Source organism: Kryptolebias marmoratus, linkage group LG3 (genome assembly GCF_001649575.2).
Source record: "Kryptolebias marmoratus isolate JLee-2015 linkage group LG3, ASM164957v2, whole genome shotgun sequence".
Lineage (NCBI taxonomy): Eukaryota > Metazoa > Chordata > Actinopteri > Cyprinodontiformes > Rivulidae > Kryptolebias > Kryptolebias marmoratus.
In genome coordinates, this window is record NC_051432.1 from 22,800,063 (window position 1) to 22,810,843 (window position 10,781).

General features: G+C 36.7%; 2 protein-coding genes across 3 annotated transcripts in view; both read right to left on the reverse strand.

Moving 5' to 3' along the window:
• Positions 1 to 9,892, reverse strand: part of gcgrb (glucagon receptor b) — a 55,099-nt gene extending 45,207 nt beyond the window's left edge. For both annotated transcript variants that reach the window (XM_037974724.1, XM_017425578.3), the window contains exon 1: positions 9,484 to 9,892. The gene's annotated coding sequence lies outside the window, so the exon portion shown is untranslated. The remainder of the gene's footprint in view (positions 1 to 9,483) is intronic.
• The window catches only part of LOC108228630 (complement C3), a 10,154-nt gene continuing 8,364 nt past the window's right edge, over positions 8,992 to 10,781 (reverse strand). Inside the window, exon 20 of the mRNA XM_037974638.1 lies at positions 8,992 to 9,013. Within this exon, the coding sequence (XP_037830566.1) occupies positions 8,992 to 9,013 (22 nt within the window). The remainder of the gene's footprint in view (positions 9,014 to 10,781) is intronic.

The following is a 10,781-nucleotide window of genomic DNA, read 5'->3' on the forward strand; positions in this document are numbered from 1 at the left end:
ATCGCTGTTTAGCCGTGCAAAAAAAAAAAAACGTTGTTTAACTTTCGGTTCTTCCCTCGACTACTCTTGAAAAACAGAAAATAAAATAGCTTCTCATCACAACACCTAATTGGTGTTAGACTGCATGTAATCTGTAGTGGATAGAGTGCATCATATGGGTTTGCAGTCAACTATTATAATATTTTTACGCAGGTTTTGTCCGCCTGAAGTGGTATTTCGCTTTTATCTAACCTCTCATCGTGGACAACAAGTACTGTGAATTTGGAGACATTTGTTTTTTTTTGCAAAAGTTACCAGGGGGGAACCAAATATTTCAGCTGTCTGAAATAATCGGTTCCCTCTCTAAAACACGGGACAAAAATAATTTACCAAAAAGTCCTTAACTGTGTTTATTCCTCTGTATTATGATATTATTAGCACATTTTATTTTTAAAAGAATGTTTTTTTGTTTTTTTAATTAGAAATATTTGCCCCTCAAAACAATTCTGTTAATAGATAAGTCATTATTTATTTTAATTATTAATTGTTTTTGTCCACACATTGTCCCCTCATCAGATCCCAAAGTTTACACATTCTTAGAGAACATTATGTTTACTAATGAGTAAATAAATGCAGCTTAATTTGCTTCTTCTGGATAATATAGTTACACTCAGTGCTTAATACGATTCTTTTCAGCCTTTAAATCAGCGTTTTCCCTGGTGACCAGTTTTCCTGCTCAGCACTTTTACTATCTCTGAGTATTTTCTTTGTCTGAGTCTTTCACGTCTAAATAAATCTCATCACACACAATTTGTTTTACAGCACGGGGAGAACGCTAATCTCTCCTAAAATATTTCAAAATATCGCTTTCACCCACTGTGAAAGTTTCAATTGTGAGGTCAAATAAAAGTTAAGACCAAAGACTCTGGGAAAACGGATGAGCATATAAAAATCACCCACATACAGGAAGATGAGCACAAACACACACACTCTTTCCCTCCCTCTCTCACACACACACACACATCACGTACGGTGCACTGAGTGGGCTGGGCAGAAGCAGGAGAGGTTCAATTTTACGCTCCAAGAAAGACTGAGAAAATGTGGGGAGATTAGGTAATTTAAGAGCAACCCTTAAAGGAGGAGTGGGTGGGTGTAGCGGAGGATGGAGATGGTTAATGTACGATGTAAAGAGATAATCAAAGAAAGGAAAAAAAAAAGGTAATACGATACAGCAGAACAATACAGGTGTAAAAAGAAGATTTTTTTAACCACAGATGAGAGAACAGGGTGAGACAGAAACATTAGGTTCGTGTCAAAAACACAGCGTGATTCTTAACGAGGACGGATGACGCAGGCAGGTAATGAAAGCTGATGGCCTCATCCATGTTTAAATTCACTGTCAGTCAAGGAAACTCGCAGAGAAGCGTGATTAAAGGAAAAAAAAGGATTCACAAGGATAATCATCAATGAACAGTTTCTCTGAGCTGGCAGCCTGATTGTGTTTAATAAGAATCTGCACCATAAAGTTTGGATAACAAGAAGGAAATCATGACATTGTTCCAATGTCACAAGAAATCCCAATTAAACAGCTTTAAATTCCTAAAACTCAGCTATAACGTCTAATGAAATGACTTTAAATGGCAGTTCTGTGAATCAGAGTGAAGTTTAGGCTGTAGAGGAACTGATGAGGAGAAGGTGCCCCAGCAATTTTTGCATTTTGAAAAATTCCTCTCTTAAGTATTTCCGCTGACTCTTCTTACTACCCATTACTCACAACTAATTTTCCACAAATTTAATCATTTCCTGGACTTTAAATTCACCATAAATACAGGAGCAGATAATTCAGTCTTCAATCCTCTTCATGCCTGAAAAAAGAACAACCAGTTTCCATTTTTGTGGAAATCTATCAAAGTCTACAAATAATGAGAATAAATTTAAACTAGTTTTAACCATCTAGTAATGACCCTTTTGGGTTTATAAAAGAACACGTTTTAAACAGATAGATAATGATGAGGATATAATGAAAATAAGTCTAGATTTAAATGGCAAATAAACTTTATTTGTTTAGTGATTTCTCTTGTCTTATTTGCATCTCAAAGGTTTTATCAGATTTGCTCACACAGATTCATACAGCACTTCTTAGACTACGACATTTCAGAGGCTATTCGCTCTAACATACAAACATAAATCATGCAGGGCGGGGTGAAATATTTGTTCAAGAACATTTTTGACTGTCAACCAGCCTTCCAAGTGTCAGCCATCTTTGTCTTCTGAACTGCAGTCATGATATTGATTACAAGCAGCTTTTACCTTCAGTGATAAAAATCAGAATGAACCAAAGTGGATGGGATCAATTTGAGTTGGTTCTATTTTCATCTGAAAAATTACATTTCATTGACCTAAATCATCCACTTTAATGACCCGTTTTTATGATAATAGGCTTTTAAAAGTTCTTTTTAACTTGAGATAACTGAAGCAGAAATGAAACATGATGATAGTGAAAAGCTTGAAAACAAAGCATCAGATTAGCTGGTTCTAAAGATGCCACAACAGCTCTCTGAAGCCCTCTTATCATCATCTGTTTATTATTAATGTATGAATTATTACGACATTTGGAAGCCCTTCCTTTTATGTGTGTTTCAGCTATAAAAGTCATATTTGTCAGCGTCACAAAGCATGTGCTTTGACATTAATCCGCGGCTTTTTCACTGTGAGCAGAATGCGAACAAGGAAGGGAAACAACTTCTGGTTGCTTTTTGATTTTACAATCTTGTTATAGTGCAGAGCTTTTACTTTTATTTATTTATTTATTTATTTTTAAACGTCCTTAAATTCATTTGTTAAAATGTGAGAAAAAGATTTTACCTCCATCCAATCAAAACTTTCTCTAACAGAGAAAATGACAACTTAATAACGGACTGATCATACAGACGTTTTTGATCCTGCTGTAAAACTCTTAACTTTGGTGCAAAAACTATTAAGCACGAATAAGTACATTTTGACTTTATTCGGGGAAATATTAAAAGCATCTTAGATTTGAACATGACCTTTTTGTAAGCAAAAATACCCCCCCCCCCCCCAAAAAAAAAAAAAAAAAAAAGAGCTTCAGAGAGAAAAGGTTTAAAAATAAATCTGCGAAGCCTCCGTCCCCGTGTCTCTCCACCTTTCAGCCCCGTCACTTAATAGCCACCGGGGTCTCTCGGGTCAGTGACATCAGTATCACATTGGGGAGATTAATTAATATGATTTTTCACTCACAGAAAACATCTCTGTTTAACCAGGCAGGGGCAATCTGCTACTAATGTGCTCTTTAGGTGTGTGTGTGTGTGTGTGTGTGTGGTGGAGGGATGCAAACATGGGTATTACTCAAATCGTGAGGACCTAAATCTGAAACAGTAACATCATGGGAACATACAGTTTCTACCTTTAAAAAACAAGTCATTTTAATGTAAATCACTAGATTTTAAAGTAACAATATCCTACAAGGCTGGAATCAAATTTAGGTTAGATTAAGCAAACAGTTCAAAGCCTACAGGTGGGATTAACTCTGCATCGTGGCAAACACACCTCTGTGTGTGTGCATGTGTGTGCATGTGTGTGCACTGTGTCAGGAACCAGTCTCAGTCAGTGTTGATTAAATAAACGACTCTCTTGGTAAAGCAGGCCTTCTTTCAACATGCATGCATAAAAAATACACACCAGGGCTTTCAGCATGCAACACTGTCTCTTCTTCACACACACACACTCACACGTGCAAGGAGGCCTTTTATAAAATCAGCAAACGGGATTTTTAAAATGCTGTGTATACATAGATATAAACTGTGATATAAAAGGGACTCACTCACCCTGTGCTTCAACCAAACCTGATAAATAAATAGCAGCCAGATCAAATCCTAACGTCAAACAAAGAAATTAAATATATGCAATTGTGTTTTTTACATAAACCTCCATCTCTTAGTCAGTATGTTAACGCACTGTTTCAACATTTAAGTCACAGAAAGCAACACAATTCATCTTATTACCATGAAAAATGGTCTGTTTTCTAATAGATAAAGTTATTCTCCTGCCTGTGAAGATTGCAGGAGCATGTGAGTATTTGTGTTTCATACAATGCATTTGGCCCAAAACAGCAATGACTTTAGGTTGCAGAGAGAAGTGTGAGTCCATTCAGGCAGACAATATGATGACTGCACGAGTGAAGATGTGGAGTGGAAGATATCAATCTTCTCTCCACAATTCCATTCAGTAATTACATTATTATCACAGGGTTTTCTTCTGTGACACCGTAGATAAAAGTACAGCAGGAGTCAACGTGGTAACTGGCACTTCAACAGAGAATTGAAATGTCAGTGTGTGTTTCCATCACCCTCCCTGTGCTGTTTACAGTGTCAAACATGAATGAAAATCAACAATTATAGTCAGTGCTGATGATCCGCAGGTCATCCAGAAACAAACAATCTTTGCAATGCATTACAAGCTTTTATGGAGTTATTATTTGTTATGCATTTATACTTAACAGCGTCTACCAGTGAAGTAGTTTGAGACTTGATTTAATGCAGCAGTTCAGCAGAAACAGCTCTGTTTTATTCATTTCCTGATGTAAGCATTAATATAATACTGTGTGTTCTTTCCCTGTGCTTGCACCAAATGAGGCTCTGCAAACCAATCAGACATTCAAAATGGTATTGAATATTTTTACAAGAACTGTGTTGGCCAGAAAGAGTTTTGGCTGTGGGTGTTTTAATGACATTTTATTACATTTTTGCAAAAATATTATTCAGATTTTTTTTTTTTTTTTGCGTCCTTGTTTCTTCGCAAGTAATTTTCTAGGTTTCTGTTGTTGTCATTGATTGGAAACATCAAAAGGAAATATGGACTGCTATCTGAAGCTTGTATGTGAAAACTCTGAGCAAAATGCTAACTGTCTTTGATGGGCTGGGTGCATTTCTATGGGCAGTATATTAATTGCATGATAAATGTTTGGTGGAGCCATCTTCCTCAGTTTTACTGCTGTTAGTGCCAATTAAATAATGCTATTGTCCAAATATGTTCAACAAAAACAGTTAACTTCTAAAAGTATCATTAATCCACAGTTTCATGGTAATAAAGTGATGTTAACCTTCATCTAAAGAAACCTAACAGAGCTGTTAGCTGTGGTGCTTCTTCTGCTCTTGAGCATCTTTGAGCTAAAAGTTCACTCACTTATATCATGGCTGCTTTTGTACACAGCTGCAGCACTATCAGTACTCAGATTTGTTTTGGAGAGGTATACTTGTTAGGAAAATCAAATTCTACCTATAAAGATATAAAAGATGTTGCCAGTTTATACATAGGGGGACGCAGACGCCTCATTTCAGTCTCTATTTGCTCACAATGTATAAGAAATAAGAAATATCTTTTTAAACTATATATAAAAACCTGTTAAAATCAGGCTTTCTTTGCATTCCAAACAAAACCTCTTAAAGCCTTTATGTCTAATTTAACATATGAATATTTGTTAAAAGGCAGGAAACATCTCAAATGTATTGAAAAACTCAATTTGATATCTTGCTTTCCGTGAGGGCCTCGTGCTGTTCTCAACATTTTGTCAAAAGATATGCCCTGTTGTCCGATCAATAGATGTTGCCTCATCTGCCACAAAGAAACAGACCCCAGCAAGCAAAGGAGGATGTCATGAAAGCGTCTAGGAAGCGATGTGTGAATGTACAACATAAGTGCAAAAATAAATAAAAGAATATGACTGTGTTTCACAATATAGAGCCGAGAAAAGCAAAGTCAAAAAGTAACTCTTTTCTGATTATCTACTTTTTGAAACAGGACCCTAAAACGATCATCTGTTCAGTGTTTACAGCAGTGACACTATAAAATGCATGGATGCTTTTTTTATTTACATGAAGCTTAAAGAGTTTTTGAAATTACTTTAGGTGACAAAATATAGAAGAAATTCAGACATAAACTAATAAAGAATTTCCCAGATTCAGTCGAAACTTCCTCTCTGCTGGGATCCTAATCAGACCACTACAGTCAAATTCAAACTAAAATAATTAAATAGTTTTCTGTGCTGGGGGATTTAGTTGAGACAATTACACACCAACACTAATCTGATTGGAAGTTAGCAACTCAAAGAAACAGAGAACCTGCATCATTTCTTTTCTCAGAAATGTGTATCTGTGCAGATCTTCAGACTTCCATTTACTTGAACAAGTGACATGAAATGTTTTAAGACTTATGAGTCACATAGTAAAAAACCCTAACCAACTGGTAATTTTACCAGATTCCTTCTAGAAATACTTCCCCTGGCTTCACCACTGACTTATTTCTTCACGAAATTAGAGTAAAACACTAAGCTGGTATAGTACTTTCTAAATGTCATAAAGTTCAAAGTAAAAACATAAATATAAAACAATAAACAAAAAAAAACACCATGAGAATGTATCTTTTTTTGTGGAAGTCCCTTAGACAAATGGTCAAATACTTACAGATCAAAACTGTCTGAAGATGAGGAAGATTTGCCTCGTCTTTAATTCACAACAACCTGCTGTTTTTGTCTTTTTATTGACTGAAAAACTTCAACCATGAAAGTCTTGAGCTTTCAGATCAATTGGAAGAAGTTAATGACAAAAAGTCATTATCTTATTTCACCTCCTATAATGGCTGTAGATCAGAGTCTTTGAATCAATACTTGTCCTTCACAAATGTCCCCCGACTGCGAGCCGGACCATTCTGACCTGATGAAACAAATCCTACGAGCACCATGCCATTACAAAGAGTGGTCTGACGTGCAGGGAGGAAACAATGAGCCCCACCCCCCCAGGTAGGACAGATTATGTTCTTGGAGAGTGAAGAAAACAGAGACTGAGACAAACAAGCTTGAAGGGAGAATAAAGGCTTGATTTGTAAGGAAACACAAATACGGGGCGATCTTTGTGATCACAGATCCAAACAGGACACATTGTGCCTAAGAGGCAAGTTTCAATAATCGCTAATGACACCAATTTCCATCACTAGTAAAAGGAGTATTTCTAAATTGTTTTGGATGAGAGCCAAGATCAGCTTCTTTGAAGACAAACTCCCTGAAACAGAAAGTTGTATAAAGATATTTGTACTCTGAATACAACAGCAAACATTCATTTCAGTCTCGGTTCCGGCCGAGTTTGAGCTACACTGCTGTGCAACAACACACCTGTTTCACAATACAGGCTCGTGAATGTGAAATCCCTACAACTTCAAGGCTTATCCATAGCTGCCTTTAAAAACTAGAACTCACTTTTGTTGTGCATGAAATTCTCGCTATTTTCATGTAACATCCACCAGATTCTTACAATGGCTAAAAGGGGATAAATGGTGGCATTAAAACACAGATTGTCACACAACAGCCTCAGGGTCGAGCCTCAACCAAACCAAGATTTTTCTGTAAATCTTTCATGTTTATGACTCACTGTCACAAAAAGGTATTAAGAATACAAGGTTAGAATACCACTTGTTGCAAAGAATGAATTTAAACATAAATGTTGTCCTGAGTTATATCAAATGGTGCAGACTGAAAGAGTTTACTCCAGTGTAGTGATATCCCATGATATATCTACATCCTGCTGGCCTAATCTGGGTAGGTAAACAAATATGGCGACCAGTGATTGGTTATTTACTTAATTTTTTTTTTTATTTAAGAACACATTAACCGTCAGTATGAGACAACCACTGTACAGCTTTTGTTTCTTACTTTATTCATATTGTTTTGGTTCAGTTTTTATGTTTTTCCACCTAAATAAATGGTTTAGGTTTACGACAATGTTCTGTAAAGGTTCCTCTTCACAAAACAAAAAAGCATCTGAAAAGGTTGCAATCTTCCAATTTTAGAACATTTAATGTGACAACCACATTGTTGCAATGTAAAGCTTTTAAACAGAAATGGAGAAGAAAGCAAATACATAAAGCTACATGTTTTAGACATCTACAAATTACAGAGCAGAGCTGGCTGAATTATTATTAAAAACTGTTCTGCTTCTTTTTGCAATCATCATTTTGTTAAAAAAAGAAAAAAATATTACAGACTAATAATGGCTTTACAGAATTAAAACATTTGTCTCCAGAATGCTTGTTTATTTGCTTTTTTATTTGAGCTTAATTTGAAATTCTAACATTACTGCTAAGAAACTCAAAATGATTGACCTTTTGACTCTTTAATCACAAACCGAATTGATTTATTTGTTCTCGCCATGAACTGATTAGTTAGCAAACTGCAAGTTTCTTTATAATCACAGATAAGTTGGATGTGTCATCTCTGGCTATGACTACCACAAAGGCTTTAAACTGAGATATGCATCCTTCATTTTATTGTTGACGACTGCTGTTGCTCTCTGGGGACCTGAAGGTGGCTGATACTGCAGATTCTGTACGCTGCTGCGTGTGATAAGTCTTCCCTGCAAGTTTCAAATGAAGTGCAGCGATCGCCAGTCCTGATAGATGGACGGATTGTTGCTCACGTTTGCACGGCTCAAGAAAGGCTTTAAATTAAAATTAAGAAAAGGCTCAAGCTGCAGCTGACAGCGAATCACAAAATCATCAATCAGCTTTCAATTAAGATGCACATCTAAACAGAAACACACACGCACAAAATATTTAAGCCTTTAAGTCATGCAGGAAACAAATTAAAAAAAAATATCTAAAGTATGTCAACTTTCAGTTTGCACTCAGGCAAACAGGCTGTAACACTAATGAGGCATTCATATCAGGAGTTGTGTTTTTCACCCACTATCTGAGCATCTTCACCCAACCACAATGACCGTGTCTGTCACTGTGACACAAAGGCAGACATTTTTCAGCAGATCACTTGGAGTTATCGAGTGTTGACTCGAATTTAAAAAAGCACAGATTCATTGTTAGCAGACTGCTTTTTAACATTTTTTTAAAACTGTTTAAAGACGTCAAGGAGGATGCGCATCAGTGGTATGTGACCAGAAATAAATAAAACTGGATGAATGTGGCACCACTGAGTGGAGCTTGAAAATACCTTCAATTTGACACCAAGATCATCCTGATAGGAGAAAAACTACAGGAGTTATGGGATTTTTAAGATTTTAAAAGGAGCACATCTGCTCGCCTATAAAAAATCACTTGAAAGTTACAGTGACTGTAGAAAACGTATTGAGTGAATAAATGAAATTTTGGGGGGTTTTCTGGTGGAATTTATCACTGATCCTAGGTAGATTCTGTTGTACCCACATCCAGTTTGTGGCTCCAGAAACATAAATTCCCTCAGAAAAAAATCAGTAAACGCACCATAGAAATAATAACATGGGTTTAAGGGTTGCACTAATAATAATTAAGCACAAAACTAACCTCAGCTTCTGAATTCTTACAACTTAAGCCCTGTTTCTTGTTCAGATGAACAGACTTGCCAGCAGAAGCAGCAGACACCCAAAGACAGAAACAAACCGATGACCGGAGAATTCAATTTCAGGAGCTTAATGGGCTGCAAAATGAAGCTCGTCTGTTTTGTCTTACCTTTTGCGTTCAGACCTCCTCTTCGTGCGCACCTGGCAGCTCCGCCGGTCTCCCGGAGCGGCCCATCACAGCAGGTCCGACCCAAAGGTCCGAGCGCGCAGCCAGGACGCACCGGCGCGCCCAGAACCAAGCAGGAAGACAGAGAAAAGAGAGAAAAAAGAAAGAAAGAAAGAAAGAAAGAAAGAAAGAAAGAAAGAAAGAAAGAAAGAAAGAAAGAAAGAAAGAAAGAAAGAAAGAAAGAAAAACTAACTTGAAAGTTTCTCTCTGTTCCAATCAGACAAGAAGTCCAAGAATCAGGAGTTCTTTTGGGTTTTCTCGCCCTGCATGTCTCTTCCTGAATGAACTGTGGCTCCTGGTCCTGACCACAGTGGAGGGACTCGGACTGAGCGCTGCGGTGTTTGCAGCTCCGCATTTCACGGACCCAACAAAATGATGCAGAACAGAAGAGGCAACTTCCGGCGGGGCGTTTCAAAGTAATAGCTGACGAGTCGAAATTACAGAATGCAGGTTGGAGACAGTGTGTGTGTTCGTGTGTGTGTGTGTGTTCAGCACATAAAAATGCCAATATAGTTAGGTTAAGAGTTACAGCGTATTAACTAATATATAATAATAATAACTACCAGTCAATAATTAAATACATACTGTTTTAAAACATACAAATCTTTTAGATGATATTAAGTTTTCTGTACAAATAAAACAATTTGATTCTTTCCACTAGCCCATTGCTGTTAAAATAAAACAATTCAAATGTACAATAATCTAAAAATCAGCTTTGAGTTGATGCAAAATGATTGTGAAGGTGTGTTTTTCTCTCTCCCTCTTTCTGCAGATGTCGTGTTATATGGTGATAAAAGCTGAATTTGGCTTTTAATTTAGCAAAATGTAGTCATGCGTAACTCAAAGCCATCAAGCAGATCTGATTAAACTGAACACACATTTTTCTATCAGCTGTCATGTGTCTGTCAGTGATCCTGGCTGCTAATAAATCTGTTTCTCGTTGAATCTGTTCTTTCTGCTTCCTGTAAGGCTCCTAAACTGTGTTAGCTTCACGGAGTGTGATTGAATGGTTTTCCTTTCTGACTCATGGAAGGCAGTGCTGTTCTGCAAACAGCCCAAAGTAATTTAGTAGAAGTTAGATGCCTTTTTTAAATTCCTAATAATAATTAAACACATTTCAAACTAGAGAAGTTGCATTTCCTGTGAAAATGCAGTGTGAATGCTTTTTTTGCTGAATGATTTTGCTGAAAGCGGCTGAAGATATGCTGAACAGCTGAAGTTTAATGAAGATGCAAAAAGTG